Source organism: Perca flavescens, chromosome 9 (assembly GCF_004354835.1).
Source record: "Perca flavescens isolate YP-PL-M2 chromosome 9, PFLA_1.0, whole genome shotgun sequence".
Taxonomy (NCBI): domain Eukaryota; kingdom Metazoa; phylum Chordata; class Actinopteri; order Perciformes; family Percidae; genus Perca; species Perca flavescens.
In genome coordinates this window covers 5,638,349-5,658,861 of record NC_041339.1, presented here as the reverse complement: position 1 = coordinate 5,658,861, position 20,513 = coordinate 5,638,349, and the positions used below count along the sequence as shown (strand labels likewise).

Below are 20,513 nucleotides of genomic sequence, written 5' to 3'. Positions count from 1 at the left end.
ATCGGAATATATATCGGGAGCGTAGTTGTCGTTTTCAGACTGAATCAGATGCAAACACCCAGAGCCGTACAAGTAAAGCCATGTTTTTGCTGGTAGGATCATCCAAGGCGTCTCATAATAGGCTTCGCCATTTAGAGTGTCCATCCAGTGTGTCTCTGTGGAAATGACTCACACACACACACACACATATACAGGTAATAAGGTGGAATCCAAACACACACACACACACACACACACACACACAATCATTATCATGGCGAAGCGGTCCTGCAGTTGCTGTTGCAAAACACTGGGAGCTTTAAAGCAACGTATAGAATCAAGACTGAACACAATCAAAAGAATGTACAAAAAGGCACATTTGACCCCAGTGCTCCTGTACTGTGAGATTCAAGTGTAAATGAGCGTCTGTAGCATGGCCATCGTAGAGACAACAGCCCCTCTGAGCGCTCACATTAGTTAGCACAGGGGCTGGCGCTCACACAATAAAGTCCTTTAGCCTCAACTGCTAGGCCAGGAGTCAGAATGGTCCCTAGTGTCATCCACCGTCGTCTTGGCAGCGAGTCTCTTTACAAGCTGTCCTGTGGTAATACAGAAGTGCCGATCTGTAAGTGCCGATGCTCTTTCCTTAACCCCATCCCCTCCCCCCATCCCCATCCCCATCCCTCCACCCCCCCCCCGAGCCCTGGAGCCAGGGTGGGGGGTGGTGGTGGTGTAGGTCGAGGTGGAGAGTGCTAGTCGTCACCGCCGCCGTACAGGTCGGCCAGCTTGCGGAAGCGCGGCCCCCAGTCGCCGAGGTAGTCATAGTCTTGGTCTCCGCAGCTGGAGGAGGAGTGCAGGGAGCTGAGGGAGCCGGCGGTGGAACCGCTGCCCTCATAGTCAAACACCAGCAGGGAGTCGAGGGGGGGGCGGTGGGGTCGTTGTCTGCTGCCTTCAGGCCCTGGAGGAGACAGGAAGAGAAATGAGGATGTTTCTGCATCACATTCATCAGTATGATAAGATGGACTACCAGAATTGGGAGTCTGCTGTTGGCTAGCGATGACCAAAATAAAGCCTCATAAGGCTTCATGAAGCATTTTCTTTATTTTCTGAGCCCACTAGATGGCGCTCTCTGTTTAACAAAAGGTTGAAAGCCCACTGAGTTGCCATTCCTTGAGCCTCATGAAGCTTCCTTTGGCCATCACTGACTGTTGGTGACTACACATCAGCAGTGGATCAGCTGGGGGGTTCCATTTGTTGCTCAATGTCACATAGAGCTCAACAGGGAGTGCCCACTTTTTGAATGGTTCTGGAAGTGATTTTCCCCATTCATTTCCGAAAAAAAAAAACTGGAACCAAGCCAAGCAGCTACAAGATGAATGTGACCATAAAACATTTGATTCGGTGAAAAAAACATATTTAGAAAACAGAATAAAAGCAAAAGTCTTTGTCTTGTGGCTGCGGCTGCGGCTCAGTGGTAGCGCGCTTGCCTGCCAATCGGAAGGTTGGTGGTTCGATCCTTGGCCCTGCAGTCCCATGTCGAAGTGTCCTTGGGCAAGACGCTGAACCCCGAGTTGCGCATCGGAGTGTGAATGTGTGTGAATGATTATCTGATGAGCAGGTGGCACATTGTACAGCAGCCTCGGCCACAGTGTATGAATACGTGTGAATGGTGAATGGTTCCTGTACAATGTTAAAAGCGCTTTGAGTAGTCGTTGAGACTAGAAAAGCGCTATATAAGAACAGTCCATTTATGGTTGGGTTTAGGAAAAGAAGAACGGACGGTTGGGTTTAGGAAACGGACGGTTGGGTTTAGGAAAAGAAGAACAGACGGTTGGGTTTAGGAAAAGAAAAACGGGACGGTTGGGTTCATATACTACTCGCGACCGTAGTTGCTCTTAATGCTACGTCATCTTCAAACCCCGTGTAGCTGCTGCTCTCCCTGGTGCCCGCTGAAGAGCGCTTTTTGCGTCGCTTCAGACGCTGACAGCCGCTGTCCAAACATCCGTATTTTATGAGTTTGGAGTGAGAACGGGTTGTTGATTTAACACAGACTTTCTTTTCACAACCTCACAGTCCGTGGTCAGTCTCCCTCGGATGGTTTAGACTTCATGCTGATAGTCAAAACCTTCCTCCCGGTACGACACGGTTCCGGTTGAGCTCTATTACTGATACAACTTTCACACATGAAGCCTCTAGCTGTGTTCAAAACGGTTCTCTGTACACGTTACTTCCGTATCCCGCGATTACAACTCGGCCGTGTTTTCCCGGAAGAGAAGAAGAAGAAGCACAAGGACCCGCGGAAACTTTTTCAACAGTGGAAAGTAACATGCAACATACAGTATATACAGTGGTGGAGGAAGTACTGAATCTCAGTACTTAAGTAAAAGTACAAATAACCAGAGATATACTTACTTTAGTAAAAGTAGAAGTACAACAATGACAACCCTACTTAAGTAAAAGTAAAAAGTACCTAATTTTAAATGTACTTTAAGTATTAAAAGTAAAAGTACTTGCATTTACGATTTATTCTCTTAATAAAAAAATAAACTAGTATGGGCTGTGGCATTTTAATTAAGTTAGTTTTAGGTTAATGTAATTGTGCTTACCATCTGTGTACAATTCTGGTAATCTATCAGGGTGATCTGCATGAAGCTCGACTTTGCATTATTTCCCACATTTCCCAAATTTATCTAGCGAGAACACACGGGCTTGGACAACAAGTACGTGGCTTCACAGCTGAGGAGGGCCGGGAGTGTTTTTAAGATAAATATACGGGTTGTGTATTAACCCTATGTGAACGGATGCTTCACATATGACCGAGCAGAGTATCGGGAGCAGCAGCAGTAACGGGAGCAGCGGTAGTGCCGGGAGCGGTACGCGCCTGGCCAATAAATGATATTGAAGGGCGGGTCTTGGCGTGGCCATAGTGGGATTCGTAATATCGCGAGCGGCACCGGGAGCTGGACGGCCACCGCTGAAGTCTTCCCTGAGGACTACAAACGTGTGACGGTGAGGAAGATGTTTTGGCAGGGGGGAAAAAAACTGATCAGAAAATGTAACAAAAATGTAACGGAACGTTGTAGAAATGTAGTGGAGTAGAAAGTATAGATAATTGCTGCAAAATGTAAAAGTCAAAAGTATGCACTATTGATTGTACTTAACATTTACTTAAGTACAGTAACAGAAGTATTTGTACTTTGTTACATTCCAACACTGCATATATACGACCATTTACTATCCTCCTGAGTGCTCGGTTTGTTTCAGGGACGTATTAAAAGTATTTTTGTTTCGGTTTGTTAAGATGCTGCTGGGCGCGCCCGCGTCCGACACACTAATCTGGCATCACCTGACGCAACGATACTTTCAGTGAGTGTCCGAAATCTGGTTTGGTCGTTCCCTATATAGCTCACTATTAAATAAACACTATATAGGGAATAGTGAGTGAGGGAGTGAGGGAATGGTTTCCAACACAGCTTGTGTTTGATGTGGGATAAAGAGCATGCACAATAAGACCAGACTCATGTCACAGGTTTATCCCTGGCGTTCCATACTCATCACTTCTAAACTAGAGGACATCAAAAATGCCTTGTCTGCACCTGAGATGTTCCACATGACAGAGTATCTCTGAAACTGAGAAAAAGCAAAATTTATGGTCGAGAGAGCCACAAGACTCTGAGGATATCTAGTGCAGGATTATAGTAATCCTATAATATGTTTATAGTAACTGTACAGTACAGCTGGGAGTATTAAAGAAACCTGTGTTCATGCTTTCATACCAAAGTGGAGCAGTGTACAGTAAGAGCATGTTAAGCCCCGTCTGATGACCCATTCAGACGGAGCACAGTTCGCTCTCCCAAAGAACTGGGATTCAAAATGTCTCCCTTCCAATCACAAGACAGCAAACCCCCCAACCCTCTAGAACAGGTACAAGAGTGGGACCTGGAGATCAGAATAAGGGTGAGCATAGAGAGGGAGTAGAAAGGTTGTGTTTATGTGCGTGAGTGTGTGTGTGTGTGTGTGTGTGTGTGTGTGTGTGTGTGTGTGTGTGGAGGGCTTGAGATGGACAGTAGTGAGTGCCGGGGGAAGAAGGAGGGATTATGGAGGCACGTAGAAGAGAGGAGGATTTGGGTCAGGCCGGACAGATGCTGACTTTATCTCCAGGAGGAGATTCAGCAGATTACCCAGCCTGAATTTACCCTCCCCCCCCCCCACACACACACACACACACACACACACACAAACCCACGTTTTAGACACATACATCATTTTTATGAACTCACTCAAAAAACGACACACTGGGAGAATAAAAGTACCGTCTAAAATTAACATCTAAAAAAAACAGCAGCCCAGAAAATGGCAGTTTTTTGCCTCTTATCGCCGCTCAGAATGGTGAATCTGATAAGCAGTGGAAATGTCTTGTGGGCGACGTCTGACTGAAGACACTCCCGAATGTCACTCTGAAACTCAATGGGAGGAGAGTATTAACGCGGAGAGGGAGAAAGAGAAGAAGAGAGGGAGAAGGAGAGGGATCAGGAGAGGTGGAGAAGGAGAGGGAGAGAGGGAGAAGGAGAGGGGGAGGGATACGGAGGGGGAGAGGGAGGGCTAGAAGCATCCGCTTGTCATGTCTCCCGGATTAAGCTGTCTAGATCAGCTCGCCATGTCTGACAGCTCCCCCTCATTATTCATAGCTCGGCTTGGCAGATGTCTTTATGCAGCCCGACTAAAAGACACGCTCACACACTCACACACACAAACAATATGGACGCAGCCAGCACACAGAGGAGCCACATGCATCGGCGACGATGAGTCTTCACGCCCGAGACGCCCCTCTGCCGGGCGCCGTGCACTCAAGTTATCAGAATTCTGAGAAAGTAACGCTTTCCAGAAGGTTTAAACGCAGAGCAGCAGCACCGATGAAAGCCGGTGACATGGATTCAAATATCAGCAACCAAAGTACTGACACAAACCCTCTTTGGACAGCCTGAATACACACCGTCCTCCAAGGAAATGATAGCATAATTTGTTCAAATGTCTGGATACGACCTATATTTGCACGTTAACTGTCAAGAGAACGCTTGACTCATGACACCTGTCTTTGGGGAGCAAAGGCAGAAGTGATGTGTCGCCGTTGTAGTGGTTGGCCGGGTCTACAAAGCATATGACTTTGACACAGGATGCTGCTGTTCCCTTCTTCCTACAGTCGGTTCCTAACCTGAACTAAGTAGGAAACTGAGGCTGTGCTGCCGTATAATACTTACAATAATGTAATAAATGCTTGGAAAACTACTAACCAGGTTCAAGCTGCAGGAATACATATTTTTATATCTCAATGGATCAAATAGCTAATGTGAAAAGTGTGGTTCGTAGTAACAAGCCCACATCATCACCAACTCTGCAGTTCCACTCAGCTTTACAATTGTTTGGTTCTGTCTCTCATCCACTTATTTCCAGCAGCTGTTTTTAGTGATAAAGCCACCGTACACAACATGCGTCTGTCCAGCAGCAAACAGCAGACAGACAAAGTTAGAAAGCTAGCTGGTGAATGTACTAAAGTTGCGGATATGCACATGACGCATGCTGTTCGCTAACACAGTCATCAAATCAATTTCACAGTTGTGTCACTGATGTGTTTAGAACTCGTTCTGCTACCCCAAAGTGAACCAAAAATCCAGTTAATGCAGCTGTAAGTTTTCTCATTGATTTATTTCTCGTCTGTTGGCACAAAAACGCTATACTGTACCAGCTATGCCCTGTGCGCCGACAAGAACAGAAATATATGTATGTAATATGTTACATAGTACGAAAAAAGGAACCCACACTGTCCCTTTAAGGAGCTGTGGACGGCATGCAGCCAGTCTGTGGGATTAACTCAACGCAATGGATTTACCTCCAATTAGGTAGCCAGGCTGTGGCAGGTCTGAGGCCAGCTAATCCTGACCATTCGCAAAGCTAATTAAGAATCACACAGACACTGTACTCTCTGTGTTTCTCTGCCTCTCACTCCCTCGCCTCTGTTTGTTAACAGTCCAACCACACATCATCACATACACCACTGATACATCACTGATGCTATGCTGTAATACCAGGGAGCCCACTGTTCAACTGAGCCTAGACCTAAATGGGTTTTAAACGTGCATCCTTCTGTGTACTTCACTGTCTGCAGAAATGCATTGAATTCTCTTTTAATTTGCAGTAATCAAAGTTGGTTAGTTCCCACACTGGCAGCTCTGAATAGCTAAGGGTAGTGACCGTTTGAACTTCAATATCCCTAAATCCTGTGAGGTGATGAGGTAAGCCGAACACATCTTTGATGCTTTTCACCAAAGGATAGAAAAGCGATGAGAGAAGCAAAAGATCTAACGTTGGCAAATCCCGCCTTTTCTGGACACAGTGTTTGCTTACTGCTGTCAAACAGACAGTTTGCATTTCACTCAAGTTGTGATTCTTCACTTCCTGTGTGCCCGACGCCAGAATGTAATCTGGGGGAACAGATTGAAGAACTGGTTTGGACTGGCAACAACACGGGCGTCACACACAAAGACGTCCGGAACAGACCCAGTTTGCTGCCGTACCTCGTGGATGAAGTCTCCTATGTCTCCTGGGTGGGGGGCAGCGGAGCGGAGAGGGTACTGGTGCTCATGATGGAGGGGCCTCTCATCCAGACGTCTGATCCCCACTTTGACACACTCTGGCTCCAGGGCATCAGGCTGCTGCAGCTGACTCAGATCGTAGTCCTAAACACACACACACACACACACACACACACACACACACACACACACACACACACACACACACACACACACACACACACACACACACACAAACAACAAAAACACACACACGTTGGTATTACAGTATTACAAGTCAAGTTCATTCTATTTAAAAGGTCCCGTCTCCAGAATTGGCCTCATTTCATTATATAATATGCCACAATCTTAGCCTTCTTCTGTCTTAAAGGTCCTATGACATGCTGCTTTTGGATGATTTTATATAGGCCTTAGTGGTCCCCTAATACTGTATCTGAAGTGTCTTTTATATAGACCTTAGTGGTCCCCTAATACTGTATCTGAAGACTCTTTTATATAGACCTTAGTGGTCCCCTAATACTGTATCTGAAGACTCTTTTATATAGACCTTAGTGGTCCCCTAATACTGTATCTGAAGACTCTTTTATATAGACCTTAGTGGTCCCCTAATACTGTATCTGAAGACTCTTTTATATAGACCTTAGTGGTCCCCTAATACTGTATCTGAAGTCTCTTTTATATAGACCTTAGTGGTCCCCTAATACTGTATCTGAAGTCTCTTTTATATAGACCTTAGTGGTCCCCTAATACTGTATCTGAAGTCTCTTTTATATAGACCTTAGTGGTCCCCTAATACTGTATCTGAAGTCTCTTTCCCAAAATTCAGCGTTGGTGCAGAATTACAGCCACTAGAGCCAGTCCCACAATGAGCTTTACTTAGGATGTGCCATTTCGGTGTCTGTAGCTATTGAGGAGGAGAGAGGGGGGGGGCAAGGTGGAGGGTGGCACTAAACCACACAGCCTCCTTTTTCTTATGTTAACAGCTATTTTGTATACATTTGTTTCTGTATTTATTTTTTTATTTCATATCAATGTTTAATATGTTTGTATATGTACTAACCACCAAGGCAAATTCTCTGTAAGTGTTACTTACTTGGCCATAAATCCTTTTCTGATTTCTGATTTGACATGTATTTGGGAAAAAGAAGCTGATGTGCAGCTGATATGAAATAGCAAGACTTCTTATGGTCTACTGTCTGTCCTCTAGCAGTCAAAAATCTCTGAATGCTGCTTTAACCCTTCCCTAACCTGGACCACAGCATTATGACAATATTCAACTGAAAGTATAGATAACCTTCTTGTGAAGACATTAGAGGATCTATTTCCACATGGGTTTGTTCAAGTACAAGTTTTTCCTAAAGATTTTTCTTTGCTTATACTGGTGTTCCCTGGTAACCAAACAGTGCACACTAATCCCCTTAAGAATCACATCAATCATTGCAGTAGAAGTTGACCTGTTGCTGCTAGTGATGTCCAAATAAAGCTTCATGAAGCATGTCTTTATTTTCTGAGCCCACTAGATGGCGCTCTATGTTCAATACAGGCTTGAAAGCACGATGAATTGCCATTCCTTCAGTCTTTTTCTTTTAACCAAGAGCGCCATCTAGTGGGGTCAACAAATACAACTCATAGTTCACGGAGCTTTATTTGGACATCACTAGTTTCTGCAAAGCACAACATGATATGTTGAAATCATGTTTAAAAATGCATACTGTTGTGAAACATAACTAAGAATCCACTATTATCTCTGAATTGTCTAAAACCAGCAATGCAGTGATGTACAGGCTATGTCACAGTGGGACAGGATTCACTTAATTGTTGCATTTAGAGTCAAATCTAACTGAATACAACTTCAATATACGCTTGATTCAAACAACCTGCAAAACACATTGACATTGTTTTTACTTTGACAATGTGATTTTGAATGGAAATAATGGTTATTTTGTGGATTATTGTGATTCCGAGTTAACTTGCACACGATTATGCACGGAGAGATAACGACGTCCGGCCTTTCCTGAAACATGACTTGAATATTTGTGCTGTTGTAAATTCACACTTCAAGCTGAATGAAGAAAAATTTGTTCTTGGCTTGAACTTCCATACCAAATCCCAAAAAAAACGACCTATACGTATGCATAATAATGCATACAGGTGCACTGTATGCCTTTTGGATATTAAATGTTGCCGGCGCTCACAACTGATTCATGATGAGAGGAGCAGTCTTCATCAGGACGATAGAACATACATACAAACCTCGTACAATCAATGGATCTATCATGCATTTAACGGCTGATGTAGTGAGAATTTCAATAAGTTAAACGAGCACCATGAACTCCACTGATGCAATGTCTCCCATTTCTCTCACATCATCATCTGTCCTCAGGGAGGACTCTAATGCTATATAATTAGCATCCACTTAGAGAGACGCAGTTCCTCGTTCACCTTCTCTCACACAACACCAGCCCAGTCAGAGGGGAAGCATGTGTCACAGCCTCTGATCTCTTCATGTTGAATGCTAGTGTCTGAGTCAAAGCACCAACCATCCAGAAACCATTTGGTGCCCTCCGGTCTCCAATGGACTGGACTAAAGCAGCCACTTTCAGGACAATAACAGTATGCTGTGGACTGACCTTGGGCTTTGTTCACAATAATGGCCGACCAACAGAAAAACCTTTCACTGAAGAGTTGCTGAGAGCCCTGCAATAAACCTGCAGGGAGAAACCGAATGTACCAATCCAAAAGGACCAGCGAGACGGATGTCCTCTCGGTTAGGACATTTCCACTTCTGTAAAGGACTATTTAAAAAACTATACCAGTATTCATGCATGTTTGGCCTCTTTCCTGCAAATGATGTACACTTAACATTATCCCGTAACGCGTTTTAGAGCATGTTTTAGTGTTTGGAATAGTGTTTCCTTCCAGGAGGTCATTAGTTTGCATTTTATTCAATTATTTCATTGTTAATTGTTCATGGTTACACTATTGTATATGCAGACTGCACTGCATTACCTGTAAGATAACATTCATAACAATAAAAACAGTTGTGTTGTGATGGATGACCAAACTCAAGCTCTAATTTCTGCAATTTGAGGTACATAGTTTATGGCAATGAATAGACAACAAAGACTGGATTCCAAATTGTAACACACTGTGGTATATAATGTTAAGTGTACATAAATTGAGTTGCACTGAAAAATTCTAAACTAGCTAATTCTAGCTGTATAGCTTCTAAAAACCAGTAAACTACATGATAATACACTGGCAACACTGATAGACCCCTATAGATATATACTAGGGAGTGTCAAAATGAACGCGATAATAATGAGATAACGTAAATTCCTTTTAACCCCTCTATTTTTTGTGACGAGAGATAAACGCACACACTTTCTGTTATTTGGGCATCCACCCGCTCCGTAGTTTGGTAAATCAGGAAGCGATGCAGAATGATCCATGCGCTACACTCACTGAGACTGGTGCGAAATTACCCTTTGAATATTTTAATTGATCGACAGCCCTTATATACAGTATACACATAACACCTTGGCATGTAAATATGCTACGCTGCTAAGTGCCATTTTTGAATAAAGTTCAGAAAAAAACTGTAACATATCTATGAAAAATATGATGCGACATGATTACATGTCTGATTGTATGTGCTTTTTTTGTACAGTCTAAGACTGTGACCAAAACTTTATCAAACCTATACATCTATACATGAGTATAAATGGTTGCTGTTTTCACGCAGAATGTACGGCGCCTCAGCCTGCTCCTGTGCTTTGAAATGCAGCGTTCACTGCTGAAAGATGTCCACCAATTAGAAACCTCTGCTGATATTTACCAGCCATATTCTGCTCCAATAAAACTGAAATATCCACTGCATGATGTAATCTTTAATAAGCTTTTAAGGTTAAAGAAGTATTAGTTTTAAGTAAGGATTAGAAGCCAGAGAACAACAGCTCCTAATGAAGGTCTAATAATATGTGTGTACTGTGTGTGTGTGAGAGTGTGTGTTTGTGAATGTGTGTGTGTGTATTTGTCCTGCTTAAAGTATCAGTATGTCCCTGAGAACTGAGTCTGCCTTTTATCCCAAGCTTGAATCCAGACAAATAAAGACCCAGGCTGCCTGATGAAAAAAAAGGGTAAAGTGAAAATCTAATAAAATCTAAGAGTGCTGTCAATCCGACAATTGTGATTTCCATTGGATCAGAGTACTGTGACTTGGCTGCCAATCTTCCCAGCCCTTGTCACATGACCAATTAATTAATTAACCAGCAACGGAATTGTTTTTTTTTTTTAAAGCGGCAGACTGTATTCTGATTTGCAATTTGTTGAAAATGAAAACAATTGAAATTAATAATGAATGTGTGTTATTTAGGGGAATCATATTGTGTTGTTCTATCTTACTAGCTATATTTCTAAGCAGATTTTCTATGCTGTATTCTGATAAAATCCCCCGGGCTCCCCCTGGCCCCTGAGTGTCAGGTTAGGGAGAAAACTCTACCATCATCTCTGATGTAAGACTAGACATGTTAAGATCATCATCATACATAGATCATATAGAAAAGCAGAGCCAATCGGAGTTGAAGATGTTTGATGATTGTGATTCTATCTGAGTACCATCAAGCAAAACAAGACCTGTAGAGCAATGCTTAGGGTTCTTGGGTTCAGCGCGGTCGGGGCACTGCGGGCGGTGCGTATGGTTGCCGCGAACCGTCTGGTCTTTCATACTGATTGCGGTCAGAGCGACTCAAAGAACGGACGTCTTCTCTCCTGTAGCCAATCATTGCAGCACCGTCTACTCAACCGCGTTCGCATTGCTACAAAATCTTGAAGGCCGCGTTTGCGTCATATCGCCGTTCGCACCGCGTCAACCGCGCTGAACGCAAAAAAGCATGAAAAAGCTTTTACGTCCCAGTGTTGGAATCCTCTACAGTGTAATACAATCGCACTTTACACCGTTTAAGGTTAGCTGTCAGCATTTTAACTGTGTTTAATGTTTAATCCAGCTGCTAGCTAACTGTAGGCTAATGTTACCTGCTGTCAAGTGTAGTGTTAACTAGCGTGACATCCAGCGATGCTTCTGTTGCCCCTAACGTCCGTTTCGGAGCATCAGAGAGCAGCGCGGGCATTTCAGTGACATCGAAATGAGGCACCAAAATCCGCGTTGCTATTCCGTCCAGTAGATACCGGTCGTTTAGGCATCGGTGCAATATTAGCACCAGGTCTCGGTAGCCAACCTTAGTCATGCTAGCAGATAGACACAATGTTGTTTTGAACTAAATGCTAACATCAGCATGCTAACGTGCTCACAATGAAAATGCTAACTGCTGATGCTAAGCTGTTACAATGCTTACCATGTTAAGTTCAGAATGTTAGTGTACACCTGAGGCTGATGAGAATGTCGTCAGCCAAACTATTGGCCGAAGCAAACTTTGGACCTATTGATAGCTTTAGAAAACTTGAGTAGTATTTTTTTCCAGGTGGCATGAATGAGAGATAATATAAGAGATAAAGTAAGAGATAAACAAAAGCTAAGACCTGCTGGGGACGCTAGATGAAAAGTCAGGGGATCAACCAATTAGGATCCACTTTCTGATCTGGTACAAAAGATTTGTGTGTTCAGTTTAAGCCAGCGCAAGTGTGGAAACATCGAGCAAACAGTGATCCCCCACTTGTACAGTACTGTGTGTGTATGGTTGTACATACACAGTGTACCTCCCTGCTGTAGAAAGTGTGGTCGGCTGGGTAAATTAGGGTTAAACATTTTTCAAGTGTTGAACCGCTTATGTGCTTGGCAGCAGCAGAGGAGTTGTGTGGAGGGACACAGGAAATTGTTCTCCAACAGAAAGCAATTAATCCTGTTTCTAGGTCCTCTTTTGTAGTACACTTAATCTTAGCTGGAGGACAGATGATTGAAAACTGTAGAGAAGCAGAGTGTGTGTGTGTGTGTGCGTGTGTGTGTGTGTGTGTGTGTGTGTGTGTGTGTGTGTGTGTGGCGACATGCTGTGTATTTCACTGTTTGTTTCTGAGAATGAGAAATCAGAAATAACACGGAAACCAAAAAGAGAGAAACCCAGCCAGACTGAGTAATCTGTTCAGACAGCTTCTTGGTCAATTTCATTGTTACTTTTTTAAACTTTTCAGTCCCTCCAGAAAAACGTGATCATGCGATCGCATAATTCAATACATAATCAGCCAAAGTCTGCATATTTATGCGGGGGCCGCATTTTTTCAAATACGCTGCACTTTCGCTGCATAAATTGCCGATTTCCGCGCAAAATATGCAGGGCATTCATTATTTCATAATCCCCGCATTTTCGTTACAAAAAAGTCACATATATCTTAACAGAAAGTTGAAAATTGCGTTTACTTCACACAAGAGCAGCCATTTTCCACTGTTGCCATGGGAACGTTATGAAGTGATGTAATTACGCGACGTGAACATCATCGAAAAGCAGGGTGTTGGGGGAAATCACAAACCGTTCTTTTTCATCAAACCGCAGTTTTTGCAAGTTCCTGCAATTTTTGCAAGTTCCTGCAATTGTTGCAAGTTCCCGCAATTTCATCGCATAAAATCCTGCATATTCCATCCCATTTTGTAAGAAAACGTGCCGCATAATCAAGGATTTTTGCCCGCAACAATCACAAAAAAAATCAGCATTTTTCTGGAAGGACTGACTTTTGTGTGTGTGTGTGTGTGTGTGTGTGTGTGTGTGTGTGTGTGTGCGCACGTGTGTGCATATGCATGTACGTGTGTGTGTGTGTGTGTGTGTGTGTGTGTGTGTATGCGTGTGTCTGTGTCTGTGTGTGTGCATGAGTAAGTCAAGTTTACTTACATAGCACTTTTCACAGATAAAAATCACAAGTGCTTGTGTGTGTGTGTACCTGGTCCTCCTCTCCCCCTCCCTCCTCATCATATTTCAGGATGTTGTCTCGGACGTCGTCCTCTGGGTCGATGAGGAGCTGCTTGGCCTGCCGCTCTTTGTCCCTCCTCTTCATCCACATCACAAACAGCAGCACCAGCACTGCAGGACAAGTGGCGCAAAAAAAGAATATAAGGACACTATCTGATGTGAGGCTTACTGAACACCAGGGACCACCAGTGAGAGAACAGTCTATTTATCGACAACACTGCATTTCCGGGATTGTTCAGGCGCGGCGGAAATTCTGCCGCATGTCCCTCATTTTGGCCGGATGTCCGTTACCTCCCAGGCGCTCTGGTTTATTGGCATTTCTTTAAACCAATCACAATCGTCTTGGACGCCACTAAGCGCCGGATGGAGTCACAGTGCCTCTGCAAAATAGCCTCGGAAAGGAAGTTGTTTTGGTGGAACGTGTGGTTTAAAAGTTGTTTTAGTCGTGCAACAGAAAACTCAGATTGGACAGATAGTCTAGCTAGCTGTCTGGATTTACCCTGCAGAGATCTGAGGAGCAGCTTACCATAGTCCTCAGAAATCCACCGGAGTTTAGAACGCCAACACAAAGGAAGAGGAAGGCTCAAAACGTTCTGTGCACCTCACTAAAGGAAAGAAACAACACTGGACTGTTCTTAGAGCCTTGGCACCACAGTACAAAATACAAAGTGTGGAATTCAATCTTTTACTTTATGCAATATCTGTGTGCAAGTTTGTCAAAGTGTCACCAGCAAAGCTCAATAATTAGAGCTAATTTCAGTCTAGCCTTTACTAGGAAGCTCATTCGAAGGCCAAACAGACAGCGATTATACAGTTTGATTTTGAGATAATGTAACAGTGGAAATTTGGTATAAAGATAGAGGAAAGGTCTGGGGTTCACCAAGACAAGTCAAGTCACTGTGGGTCCATGGTTATCAACCGCAGATTTCAATAAGCACCATGTTATCTGGCTCTACGTCTGATTTTATCAGGCGCCTGAAAACGTATTCCATTTAGCGCAGCATTAGCCGTCTAACGTTAGCTCGCTTCTTGCTTTAGCCGCGACCTATGGAGGTTAAACTCCGACTGTCGTTCACTAGACGTTATGAAGAGATGAATGAACGTTTGTTTGTTTACCAAACTTGTGGTAGTAGATTTATGAATCATTTAAATCCCGCCGGCTGCAATGCTTTAAATTCCTTCATATAGCTCTGCAGTGTTCTGAGCAGCCTGGGTGGAGAGACTACAACACTCAATATAACCACCAGAGACTTGAGACTCGACTTGGACTCTAGATGAGGGACTTGAGCATCTCTGATAGTTCAATATCAAACACCAACTGAAATCCCCTCATATGGGACTAAGTATTTTAAGGAAGGACAGAATCACACAGTTCTTATTTTGAGACAACTGGTGGGTTAATACACTTGATGTGAATCTTTTGATCGTATTAATCTGGGTGGATTTATGAGACTGAGAAGCTGCGGGTGTGCATGTGTTTGTACACTGCTGTAACTGCAAGGGCTAAAATGCTTTAGGATGCTGAGTGAAATTCCAAGTGAGGACAATTTAAACCCTAGAGAGGGGGTTTGAAAAATGGCTTGTCACCATCTCAGTGAAACCAACAGGGATGGCTTTTAAAGAGACAACGCAGACAACATATCTAGTCTATTAAAGGCTACATTTACATTGCTACGTTTTTGTTTAAAAACAAATTATCTTTTGCTACGTTTCCCCCTCTCATTCCCCCTGCTCTGGCATTTCCCCCTCTCATTCCCCCTGCTCTGGCATTTCCCCCTCTCATTCCCCCTGCTCTGGCGTTTCCGAGCCCCTAAAACCGGAGACATTTGGAGACACTTCTGACCCGTTTTGGTTTGGAATCTGCGGGGTTGTGTTGCAGTCTCGACGGCCGCAAACGGTGACCTTTGGTAACACCGACGCCAACGTTTCGCCCTCTACTTGGGTCATGACGTCTAGTTCTCTGAGACTAAGCTACTAACGTTACCACGGCAACTACCAGCAATGGGTGAAGCAAAAAAAAAACATAGGCAGGCTGGGGGAAGTCATATTGATGTTTTCATGCCATGGGACCTTTAAGGCAGGGGTCTCAAACTCAATTTACCTGGGGGCCGCTGAAGGCAGTCTGGGTGAGGCTGGGCCGCATCAGGTTTTCCACAAGAAAAGCTTTGTTAAAAAAATTCCAATCTTCTCAAATCTCTTTATTTTTATTAGTTATATTCGTTTATCCCGCCGCGTATATGCATCACTTTGATTTACTTTGTCAGAGAGAGAGACCTCATATTAACTCTCTAAGCGCCATTGATGTGTATGTATAACTATATATATATATATATATATATATATATATATAGCCTATTCTAGGCTAGGTTTATTTTAAAGGTTTTTTAAAAATAAACCGTTAAATGGCAGTTTCTGGAGAGTTTAGTGCAAAGAAATGGAGAAATTGAGTCTTGCATGATATGTGCAAAACTGCAACGTTAAGAGCCTATACTCTGCATTGTTGTAGCATCAACAGGTATTAGGGCATTTAGCATTTGCATTACTGTTAATTAGTCATCAGTTGATTACACATTGTATTACCTTGTTATGATATAAGAAGTGACCCATACAATGTGCCAAACATAATGTGCCACATGAAGAGAGTGCAGCATATGACAGTAGCAACAGCTGAGAAGATTTGGGTCTGTGGTGACCAGGTCCACCTCACACAAACTTCTTCTCCCATTCTCTCTCTTTACTTACATACACACACACACACACACACACACACACACACACACACACACACACACACACACACACACACACACGCACACGCGCGCGCGCGCGCACACCGAGTGGGGCTCTCCGATGCTCGGAGGCGAGCCGTGGCCGGCTCGGAGCCCTACCGCTGGCGGAGATGCGACAGCGAGGACCGGTTCAACGGCTTGGTCAGCGACATGAACTCGTAGCGGCCGTTGGAGCTTCCGAGCACCGGGCTTCCACCGCTGCGAACGGGGTTTTTAGCTTTAGGAGAAGGCATTTTATCTGTTAGTCCTACCGACGGAGACACTTATGAGGACACACTTATGTGGTTGACCCGCGGTGGTGAAATGTCTGCAGTTCTGGGAGGGTTGTTGCCGTGTTCTGATTGTTCTCATCTCAGCTCCGCCGAGACAAAATAGACATGCCATTTAAAAAAAAATGTCATATATTAATGTATCATCATCATTCAAATATCATGTTTTCAAAAGCATCACTTTCATCAAATTTTTTGTGACATATTTAGACTGCAAGCAGGCACATCCGGACAAACGAGCAGGCTTATGTGCCGGGGCCGAGCCCCGGAGAGCCCCGGCCCAATTTAACCCCCGGTTATATCCATTTATATACATATATACGTATAATGTCCAGCTAGGCAGCAACTTAAAATAAGTGAAGGGTTGTGAACGCAGCGCGCTGGGACAAATGTCCGCATGTGCCCAATAGAAACGAGGCAACCAGCAGGCACAGAAGAAAACACTCCATGGCAACGCTGCTGTAACTTTCACTCATTGAGGAACGTTTCTCTGCTTGCTTCAAGCCCGGCCGATGTCCCGCCCCCGAGAGCCATATACCCCACTGTGATTGGTAGGTTCGTTCAGCTCCGCACACAACACTGTAAAGTACCATACATATCACACTCGCGGGCCGCACTAACATTAAACTTTCATATTAAAGCGGGGGCCACAAACTATCATTTGCGAGTTTGAGACCCCTGCTTTAAGGTGACCAGGCCAAGGGCCGGTGGCCTATTACTACTGCTGTCTTTCCTCTTTCTGTCCTCTTCCCAAACTTTCCATAAACTAAAATGTCCAACATTTTACACAGCTGATAATGTTAGTGTTTCCAAATGTCTCCGGTTTAGGGTCTCGGAAACGCCAGAGCAGGGGGAACGAGAGGGGGAAACGTAGCAAAAGATATTCCTTTTATAAACCAAAACGTAGCAGTATAAGAAGCATCCAATAAAAGTTTCTGTCTTGGACAGGTTGACATTTTTAAAATACTAGTGACATCTAAGGACTCCATCACTTGGCCTTTTCATGTCTGCCTGTCCCTCTGGGGTGTTGGGGGGCAGCAAGCTCACCTGCAGGCATACAGTGTTTGTATAATTACTCTCACTGCCGGAGGGGGGGGGGAGACAAAAGCTCTGCATTGCAGGTCTAAAAAACACTTCAACGAAAATGTAAGCCCAACAGAGAAGTCTTTCAAACACTGCCAAGTAGTGAAATGAATCATTCCCATCACTCGCAAAAAGTGTAAAGCTAATTAAAACCTTCCACGCTTGAATAGGTTGATCCAGTCTAAGGTTGTACTTATAAAAGACTGCATGAAAGAAGTGGACGAAGCCACCGTGACATCACCCATTGGTTTGTGGACTTTTTGTGGAAGTAACCATATTTAGAAGGAGGAAGGGGTCCAATCACCTGCCAGGTATAACTGTTTTTCTTCTGCCCTTGTCCAAAAAGTTTCCAATGACGGCTTCTCAGATGGTTCTGTGTAACAAACCATCTGGCGCATCAGGTTAACTTCTTGAGACCTGAACAAGACATTTTGATCTGATCAGAATTTCAGGCCTGTAACACAATATTGCTACTGTAAATATTGCTTTTTTATTTTTAAAGTAGTAATTTACCAAGCCTTTGTGAAATTCGTTGGGCAGCCAGAGGACATGTCATAGATGAATTGCCATTTCCCAGGAAAGTATGAAGCCCGCTTAAGTTGGCATTTACACTCAAACTCCTTCAGCACTTTTATTTAAATTGTCCTTTTGACTTCTATCCGTCATTTTATTTCACTGTGACACCAACTTCTTTCATTGTACTCTGACTGTGGGAAACATGAGATTCCACCCACACTAACTTGTAGCTTGTAGCTGTAATTCCTTTTCATTTGCCTACTATGGGTACGGTTGGACTTCATCACCATCCCACGGCTTGTGCTCAAAAATGACATCACAATCATTTGAATGAAGTGTACATTTCTTGCACAACTTGAGGTATTCCAATGGCCAATGGAACTGGCAGTTAAAATAAATACAGGAGATTTCAGTTTGGCTTCTCTAGTCCCAAGTGTTGCCTGCTGCACGGCTCACTGCAGCCTGCAGAGCTCGAGCACTGGGTCGGTTTATTAAAAAGTCCAGCTGATCAAGATATTTTTATTAACGGTCTAAACAACCATTTTGATTTAATCTCAAAAAGCACCCGCTAGAGGAAACCCTGTATGAGTAAGAGCACCATCGTAATTTCTCTCCCCTGTTTTAAATACGTGATGCAATCATTGCATGCAGCAGGCTGGGGCTGAAGTTGAAAAAAAAGTTTTGCTCATTGCTGATGCACTTTAAATCTAATGTCTGATACAGTAATGTGCACTATTACTTGATATAATCATTTATTATTACTCCAGCTGAGCACTCAGTAAGCTTTGTTTGTCCACTCCCGTCACCTTGTAGCATTATAGTGGGGGAAGAAGCTCAAAAGGGCTATGCACAGTGTCAAAACACATGAAGTGCTAAGCACACAATTTATGAAAAATTGCAACCAGCTTGATATTCACGCTTGGGATTAGAGCCCGGGAACTCTGCCATGGCAAACCTATGCTTTACCAAACAAGCTCCACTCACACTGACTGATACTAGCTGCTGGCGGCAGCTGCAAATAGAACAAAACTGGGGATTTCTGCTCCTTTCAATGCAAACAATAGATGTGGTACGAGAGGTGGGCATGGCTGAAGTAATGTATTCCGGGGCCCCTGGGGCAAGATTAGGTTAGGAGCCCACTGGCTGCGTTAGGGTTTTCGCTAGTGATGTTCAAAGGAAGCTCCATGAAGCTTCATGAACCATTTTATTTATTTTTCGACCCCACTAGATGGCACTCTTGCTTTAAAGAAAAAGGCTCAAGGAATGACAATTCAGTGTGCTTTCAACCCTTTGCTGTACAGGGAGCGCCACCTAGTGGGATCAGAGGAATAAGGAACATGCTTCATGAAGCTTTATGAGGCTTCATTAGGCCATCACTAATTTTCACTAAACTCAGTGTTTGTTGAATCTACTGTGTACTCATTTTTCAGGCTGAAGTTAGTGTGTGTTAGAGGTGTCTCTATTGTTTTGTCCATCTCCATGTACATTTTCAATCAGTTTTCAGCCTAGTAGATTCACACTAGGTAGAGCATGTCTTCCCTAGCCTCGTGAGACCGTCCTGATCTCTCGAGCTCCAGTTCTCCACTCGCAGATCAGTCTGGCATCTTGAGGCAGAGAAAATTTGGAGCCGTTTGCCAAACGACCGACCAATTGCCGTTGGTTTTGAGGCGGGTTTAGGTGGTGATACACAGATGGTTTATCCAATCAGCTAACCAGTATTTTCAAACAGCGGTAGCCCTAATTCTGTTAGTTGCTCGCTAATGCTTTTTTCTCTTGGATCCTTCTTTTGGAATATGGTCCGGGAACCTGAAATGGTGACTTTTATTCCTAAATTCTCATTACACAAACGGCAAATCTCCTTTACCGACATGTTGCTTGCATGCTGAGCTAACGAGCTATGCTTTGCCTGCAGCAGCAGGGGCGGGCTTGTGGTTGTATTTTCATACGCTTCGTTGATCTGATTGGTTGATTCGGCCCGTCTATCACCAACATAGGTGGTGATAGACAGATGGTTTATCCAGTCAGCTAACCAGTATTTTCGCCCCTTCCCAAAAGTTCTCCAACGTTAAGTTCCCAGATGGATATGCCGAGCAAATGCGAAGCAATCCATCTGGCGGAGTCAGGTTATGTCTTCCCACAGCCTGCCACAACAACTGATGTAATGTCATTTCACAAAGTTTTGAAAGCTTCAGATGTCAGCTTTAAAATTTTATACACATTTTATTCACATTTTCTTTCAGGTAGAGTAAGCAGAAAATCCTTTTATCATTTCTTCATACTTTTATGTTGATATTTTATACTGTTGAAATTCAAGGTCTACTAAGTCCTACAGCAACACATTTTCTGAGTAGCTAGTAATGCAGCTCTCTATTT

At 43.7% G+C, this 20,513-nt stretch overlaps 1 protein-coding gene across 1 annotated transcript in view; it reads right to left on the bottom strand.

Annotated features, from left to right (window-relative positions):
• Nucleotides 1–693: 693 nt before the first annotated feature.
• The window catches only part of LOC114562045 (cadherin-2-like), a 107,857-nt gene continuing 88,037 nt past the window's right edge, over nt 694–20,513 (bottom strand). Inside the window, 4 exon segments of the mRNA XM_028588290.1 lie at nt 694–898; nt 901–937; nt 6,552–6,713; nt 13,455–13,594. Of these exon segments, the coding sequence (XP_028444091.1) occupies nt 732–898; nt 901–937; nt 6,552–6,713; nt 13,455–13,594 (506 nt within the window). The 3' untranslated portion in view covers nt 694–731.